At 39.9% G+C, this 8,119-nt stretch overlaps 1 protein-coding gene and 1 long non-coding RNA gene across 2 annotated transcripts in view; both read right to left on the reverse strand.

Annotated features, from left to right (window-relative positions):
* LOC101850284 overlaps positions 1 to 1,121 on the reverse strand; it is a gene marked incomplete in the record, with an annotated part of 6,701 nt that extends 5,580 nt beyond the window's left edge. Inside the window, 1 exon segment of the mRNA XM_005109257.3 lies at positions 814 to 1,121. Coding sequence (XP_005109314.2) covers positions 814 to 993 — 180 coding nt within the window.
* A 109-nt stretch (positions 1,122 to 1,230) lies between these two features.
* LOC118478629 overlaps positions 1,231 to 8,119 on the reverse strand; it is a 7,479-nt gene continuing 590 nt past the window's right edge. Inside the window, exon 2 of the long non-coding RNA XR_004859187.1 lies at positions 1,231 to 1,707. This is a non-coding gene — a long non-coding RNA (uncharacterized LOC118478629). The remainder of the gene's footprint in view (positions 1,708 to 8,119) is intronic.

The following is an 8,119-nucleotide window of genomic DNA, read 5'->3' on the forward strand; positions in this document are numbered from 1 at the left end:
AGTAGAAGTAGAAATAGGACCAAGAAAGTGGCAATGTATGGGATACATCTTAAGAAAGCCCAGAGGAAGCATCACAAGACAGTCACTGCATTGGAACCTGCAAGGAGCACGAGGCTGGGGTAGGCCACATGGAGGAGATGCGTGGAAAGGGACACGAGAGAGATGAAGCTCACTAAGAACGAGCTTGGAAGGATGGCCCAGGACGGAGATAAATGGAAGGAGCTTGTATGGGGCTTATACCTGCCAGGCGGGATAGGCATTGATGATGACCCATCGAACATGGGAGTAGATTGAGGGTATAAATTATGTGTTTACAGAGAATTGTGACGACTGAATAGGACTTATAGAGAGCGGCGGTGATGGTGGTAATGGCACTGGTAGTTGTGGTGGTGGTGGTGATGATGATGATGATGATGATGATGATGATGATGAAGATGATGATGATGATGATGATGATGATGACGATGATGATGATCATCATCATCATCATTAGTGGTGTAGTTTTTTGTTGTTGTGTTGTTATTATTATTTTGTTATTGTTGCTGCTGCTGTTATTGTTGTTGCTGTTGCTGTTGTTGTTGTTGTTGTTGTTGTTGTTGCTGTTGTCGATGTTTCTGTTGTTGCTGTTGTTGTATTTGTTGTCTTGCTGTTGTTGTTGTTTTTAAATCAAGTCTCTCAGTCCGTCTGCAAGGATATCATACAGCGATCTGCCTTCTTATATAATGACATAAATTCTGTCGATTGGGATGGAGGGGGAGGGGGGGGGGTTAAACCTTACAACTAACTAAATAAATCCTTATTTGACTGTCCTACCTGAGGGAGCGGGTACTGTGTCTGAAGATCCTCCAGGAGGTAGGACTCCTGGCTCCAGTGGGCGGCCTGGTTGACCGGGTTGGACAGGACGACTGGGGACAGGCGGGAACTCTCTCTCTTGTCTGGCGCAAACTGTTGGTGCCCACGCTTGCCGGGCTTAGCCTTGTGTCGGCGGATCATTGTGCTTGGTGGTGGTCGTCAGTCACTCTGGGCGGAACTAGGTCACCGAAGTAGGTCACCCAAGGAGGTCACCCTAGTAGGTCAACCAAGTAGGTCACCCAAGTAGGTCACTCAAGTAGGTCGAACTTTTGAGGTATGTCAAACTTTGAGGAGGGATGATTCCAAACTTTCAACTTTTTTCGTTTGTTTGTTTGATGACTAATTAAGAATTTAAATATCCCGATTGTTTTTGATCTCTGATGTGTAGATGAGTCGAAGAAATGAGTTAAACATGCAATTGGCAATGTTTTTGGGTGAGGTTTCCTCTCCTGTACTAAAATGTGAAGAACTGTGGATCATATGTGTCTAACAGGAAAAACGCTCCAAAAGCACAAAACGACAGCGAAAGCCGAAGACAAACCTCAATTGAAATGTGATGATGAGTCCAAGATTCAATTTCTCCCTGACTGGCTATCACATTCTGTAGATAAGAACATACTCTGGTGTATGGAACTGTAGTCGCCGTCGGCTTTGGGGGTTGTAATGGGAGCCGCTGATTCCACTTCCAACTGTGTTGACACTTGCTCTTTCATAGAGAGGAATTCCCTTCACAACATGTCACGAACAGACCGCTTTTATCACGTGTGAACGCTCGCTGCGGAAGCTCTTTCAAAACCAAGACGAAGAAATGCTGCTGCTCCTCTGGGTCGTTCTATGTGCTTTTAACTTGACAGACTGAAAAAAAGAGAAAGAAAAATGGCAAACTTTAAAAAAACAAAACGCTTTGGGGTCCGAAAAATTTCAAGCGGAACATATTAAATAAAAATAAGAGAATCCTTTTGACTGTTAGTGACAAGTTGTGTGTACGACAGTTCGTGAATGAACGCATGGGTGGTTATTGCGGTCAAGTTGCGGCAATCAGACCTTTTAAAAATGATAGCAGAGTGGAGATCTTGATGAAAGCGACAGTTGGAGAAATATATTGTGTCAAGACGCAGTGGAATCAGGCGCTCGTCATTTTTTGGGAATATGGAGTTATTGGTATCATCTTAAAGGTTATTCATTTGCCTTGCTTTCGTTGAAAGAAAATATCCATTTATCTTGAATAGAAGTCGAGACATTTGCAATTGAATGAGATGGGGGTCGCCTGGTTTTTAAAAAAAATGAGCTTGAAAATGGAGGCAAAAGTTTGGTGACTTCCATAGCTTTAGAGTCCTTGAAAACTGCAAATTTACATTTTTTTGCCTATAATCAACATTTTCGATGATAGTGTTTTTGAATGGACATACAAATAAAAATTTGGGGGAAAAAATCCAAACTGGCCGAAAATTGCTGATTTCTCGGATTTCATTATTTTGACGAGCGCCTGATCTCACCACGATGCCTCACAATTTACACCAACGATGTGCGGGAGACAGCTTTTCTATACAAGAAAAAACTGTCGCCACGGTCGACCGCTCCGCTATGTAGAACATTGTAAACGTTTGAGAGAGCGAAAATTCCAACGTAAACACAGTCGTATCATTTATGAGGCAGCGTGGTGGAATCAGGCTCTCGTAAAATTTTGGTCCTGTAGAGTTATAAGTATCACCTTAAAGCTTATTCACTTGTCTTTATTTGGATGAAAAAAGTGCCCATTTATCTTGAATACAAGTCGAGATATTTGCGAAAGAAGGAGGTGGGGGTCACCTGTTTGAGAGGTAAAATTAGTGAGAAAATGGCCGCAAAGATTAGTTATTTCCTTAGCTTAAGAGTCCGTGGTAACTAAAAATTTCCATTTTTGTGCCTTTATTCAACGCTTTTCAGACAAAATTCACACAGAAATTAGTTCTTTAATGGGCATGAAAGGTGTTGAGCCAAAAAACAAAAATTTGATAAAGATTCACAAACCTGCGGAAAAAATGCAAGTTTCTTCACTTTGATTACTTTGACGAGAGCCTGATTCCACCACGCTGCCTTACATTTATAGGACGCCTCTTTCCTCACTATCTGCACAACTATCAGTTTTTCCATCTTGTAATCTGTCTATAGTTTCTAATCCTCCAGTTTTCTGTCTATACGTCGTTTTCTCCACTTCTTCTATCTATCTATCTATCTATCTATCTATCTATCTATCTATCTATCTATCTATCTGAACTCTTCCTCCAATGAGCCAATCTACTAGTCTACTCGAGTCCCTTATTTGATGTTTTTCTCCTTATCCGTCTGCCCGTGAGCCCTTCTTGAAAAAATATTGCAAGCATCTTAACAACTATGAATAGAACGATGAAGTTGGCAAACCCTCGAGAGATTAAAACTAGTTTCAAACATGTAACGATATTATTTAGTTTTGTGGCCAGTGGTATTTCATGTTTTTTTCTCTCACATTTTCAGACTGTGGAATATTTTTCTATGTTTGCTTGTTTTGTTTTTTTGGTGTTTTTGGGGGGGATTTAATTGTTTTGTTGTTGTTTCAGATTTCTCTCCGAATTGAGAAATGAAAAGTCGTGTAATAATAGTTGGTCCATCATAAACTAATGTAGACCTTACATGGTAGCTGGCATGGTAAAGCGAGAAAATTAGTACAGGAAACAATACCAATGAACTTGCAATGATCACAAACGCCACAGCTCGCCAAAGCAATGTTTTTCCATTTTGTGAAGCAGTGTACTTAAAAGATGTTGAAAGTGTACATAATACGTATAGGTAGATCTATTGTAACCTTTTTTTCGCAGTAACTTTCTTTCCAACAGAATGAACAAATTACTGAAGTCAAAACGTTATATATATGTTGGAATCATTTCAGCTCCACTCCTATGAAATCACTCCGAACGCACCTCGGTAACAATCGAACATAATAAGTGACGTCATGGTAAAGGATTGCTGTTGATTTGTACCTCATTACAACGGAAGTGCGGTTAGACCATTGGTTAGACATCGTAGATATTTTTAGCACACCTAGCTAACAACTGTCGGCATTAGTAATAATAATATTATTATCTTGCTTGGGTTAACAATAGCTTCGAAGACAAAAATAGATTCGTCTTCTTCAAACAAAAAAATCCTGCCTGTCTCGCCCACTCATCCTCGAGATGAACTGTCATGTAACCCCAAGACCCACGGTACGTGCAAACGTGCACACTTGGCTGGTAGGATTTTCACTTCACCACATACAAATGGAATGATTTTTAAAAGCCTACCCGCACGCCCTGGGGTCATTTTGTACCCCGGGGTTGTATTCTTCACATTTTAGAATACTTCTAGTACGAACATCTCTTTGAAACTCATTATTTCTCAAAAAATCATTTTGACAAACTGCTATTCAAAGCGTACGGATCGGATTAACGAGTAAATTTCCTCTTTGGAAAGTGGTGGAACAGAGTTCCCCACTTCGTTTGGATACGATTCTACCGAGGCTCGTGGTGCATGCTATTATGGTAATAGTAGTAGCAGTAGGTTTCCCTTTTTTTCTTAAAACAAAACAAAACAACAACAACAACAAAAACAACAACAACAACAACTACATCTGCCTTTCTCTCAGAGCTCCCCAAAGTCACAGGATGTATTTCATCCCAAACAAACACAGAACGCCAGGGCAGGAGAAGCGACGAGAGGGGAAGGTGTTTTTTCCCCCTGGGAGACGGGGGCGGGGACAAACCCCTAAGAGCCAGAGTGAGTATTTAGATTTCTGCCCTGACAAGATTGACAAGATGGGTTAACGTCAAAATGAGTAACTTCTCCCAATCCACAAATAGAGATATTGGCTAAAAAATCGTAATTAGGGTCAAATTTGTAGATTTTCTATTGATGCCATATTCTTTAATAACTATAACCTGTCTTTTAATATTTCATACTTATAAACTGTAAAAACTTCACCTATAAGCATGATGTATCTATTTTCTTTAGGCTTGAATCTGAGAAGTAACTCATTTTGTCTGCAGGCTTCACAGATGTATGAATGACTCACTCATAACGTCCCACATCTTGACATACCTGAGCCAGGAAAGGCTCAGCTGTTTTCTTGTCTCGCCGGCTGAGGGCGGGATATGACGTAATAAAACTGGGATCTAGTCATTGACTTTACAGGGAGGAACATGAGGACTCTATCTGTCTGTCTGTCTGTCTGTCTGTCTGTCTGTCTGTTTGTCTGTCTGTCTGTCTGTCTGTCTGTCTGTCTGTCTGTCTGTCTGTCTGTCTGTATATCTACCTATCTATCTATTTATCAATCCTCCGTTCTCCTGTCAGTCTATTTGTCTGACCATCACTCTGTTTGTTTGTTTGTTTGTCTGTCTATCTGTCTGTCTGTCTGTCTGTCTGTCTATTCATATTTCTCTGTTCACCCTTTACAGTGACAAAGCACAAAAAGGCATATATATTATTTCTATCGAAGTTGTTAGTCGTACTTAGGTTAGGCCTTTTGACGGAAACATGTTGAGTCCACAGGTCTCATTAGATACAGTAATTATTCAGATTTAAAATACATGCACGTCAGTAAGGCACCTTTTTGACTTCGTCTGAAATATAAATACTTTAGGTATTGCAAACTAATTTTTTTTTTACAATTCAGCCATCGTTATTAAGTACGGCTAGCCTGCCAGTCTAACCGTACGTAGGTTAGGCCCCATTGACCAAAACCTGTTGAGTACAGAGGTCTCATTAGTAATTATTCCGGGTCAAAATATATACACTTTCAGTAAGGAACATTTTGGTTTCGTCTTAAATGAAAAATACTTTAGGTATTGCAAACTAAAAATTTATTTACAATTCAGTATGTCTATTTTTTTTTTTACTGTTTGTCGGTCTAGCCACTATTATTAAGTACGGCTAGCACAGCCGTCTAACCGTTATTAAGTACGGCTAACCTCGTCCTATTTCTATTTACGAACTTAGTCTGAGTGGACTCTGACAGACAGAGTGAAAGCCTACCTCTTCAAATTTGATCTACGCAAATTGTTTCAAAGAGGGAGTAAAACCAATGTCATTAAAACAAAACACAAACACACATACACCCCCCCCCCCTCCACACTCACACACACACACACAGAGAGAGAGAGGGGGAGAGAGAGAGAGAGAGAGAGAGAGAGAGAGAGAGAGAGAGAGAGAGAGAGAGAGAGAGAGAGAGAGAGAGAGAGAGAGAGAGAGAGAGGGGGGGGGGACTCACACACACACGCACGCACACATACACACGCATGCACACACAAAAGACACACACACATGCACACACAAAAGACACACACACACACACACACAAAAGACACACACACATACGCACACAAAATTTCACACTGACTGCAATTTTTCTTCAGACGAAAAGATCGTTGCGGTGTCAATATTTGTTGTTCAGGGACCCGCGCTCAGACAACGCACGTTGTAAATGTTTCACAAATCTGTGGTCACAAATTCGGTTATAGGCCGCTTTTAATTAAGGACAAGCGGACTAACTCAGATTTCAGGGGTTTCCAGAAATCTTGACATACACCAAAAGTGGGCATTGCCCTTCCTATAGGTGAAGTTTGGTTTCACCGGTGTGTATATTTTTTGGGTTATAGAGAAAACTCTCATTGTCTTTTAAAGAAACTGAACAAGGGGCAAAAACTTTACCTTCGATTTTCTCAAAACAGCATTTTTAGGGATAGCCCCCTTGTGCTTAAACTTAAAAGCGACCAATTAGGTGGCTGGCTGAGTCCACTTTGTCTGTATGGGCCAACTTTATTTCGAAAGGGACGCATCAGCTCAGCAGAAGTCGGAGAAATAATAATAATAATAATAATAATAATAATAATAATAATAATAATAATAATAATAATAATAATAACAATAATAATAATAATATATTTTGTACTACTACTACTACTACTACTACTACTACTACTACTACTACTACTACTACTACTACTACTACTACTACTACTACTACTACTACTACTACTACTACTACTACTACTACTACTACTACTACTACTACTACTACTAAAATAATAATAATAACGATAATAACAACAATATCAACAATTTAATTTAAATCACCTGGTACACACCCATATTCTGCAGCAAGCTCTATTAAATTAATACGAGGGATATTTTGATAAGACAGCTGATTCAGTCCACACGGAATCAATGGACTTGGATAGCTATAAGATAGTACAGGAATTAGAATATCAGTTTCGATTTACAGATGAGACACGAAAGATTTTCTCTTTTTATTGTAGGGGGTGTGTTGGGGGGAGGGCTGGTAAGTGTACTACGGCGCTCGCAACTTCTGAAGGTCATATGAGCGCTCGGGAGACATTAAACATTTTCAGTAGGTAGGAGATTTTGAATTTTGCCCGAGTGGCGGCCGAAGCCTACTCTTATCGACTGGGGACCACCGGGATCTTTAACGCGCGCAACTTGCACACAGGACCTCCGAGAATTGTGTACTTATCCAAGAAGGCTAATTGTTAGTTGTTATCTACCATAAGATCAGGGATGTATCTGAAAGACTGCAGTAAGAAGGAACCAAGGAGTAGCAGTAGAAAGGCTGCAGAAAGAGTCAGGAGCCCGGAGGAAGGGGCAAAGGAGGTGAGGGGGTGGAGGCAGAAAGGAGAGACGAAAGCAGACGACAGAACTTTGTTAGAGAGCAGGAAAGGAGGTTAAAAGGAGACAATTTTAGAGAAGAAAATTTTCCCTTGCTGTCCAGATTCGAGCCCCAGACATATTGAATGAGAGGCGAACACCATAACCTCTCGACCACAAGAGCCCCCACGGAAGTTTAAGACAAAGTAACAGATACAATATTTGTATAAAAGCAGGCCGGTATTCATGTGCCAAACGCCATGGGCAAAAGAACAATTAATCAATGATGATTGAAAGGGGAGAAAGGTATTTAAAAACAATCGCTAATTTTATTTCCTTTCATTTCCATAATCCAGTGGCCATTTGAGTTTGAGCAAATTCAGCAATACAGAGAGGAAAAACAAAAGAAAGAAAGAAAGAAAAAGACGAATATTATATGAAAACCAAACGATGCACGTTAAAAACTCAATAGCTTTCTACTCTCTTCCTACTTAAACAAAGGAAATAAAGCAACAATGCATAGTGACTGTATTATTGTAATGATTATCATTATCATTACGATTATGATTGTGATTATGATTATGATAATTATTTTAATATCAATTATTTGATT

This window comes from Aplysia californica, unplaced genomic scaffold (assembly GCF_000002075.1).
Source record: "Aplysia californica isolate F4 #8 unplaced genomic scaffold, AplCal3.0 scaffold00759, whole genome shotgun sequence".
Lineage (NCBI taxonomy): Eukaryota > Metazoa > Mollusca > Gastropoda > Aplysiida > Aplysiidae > Aplysia > Aplysia californica.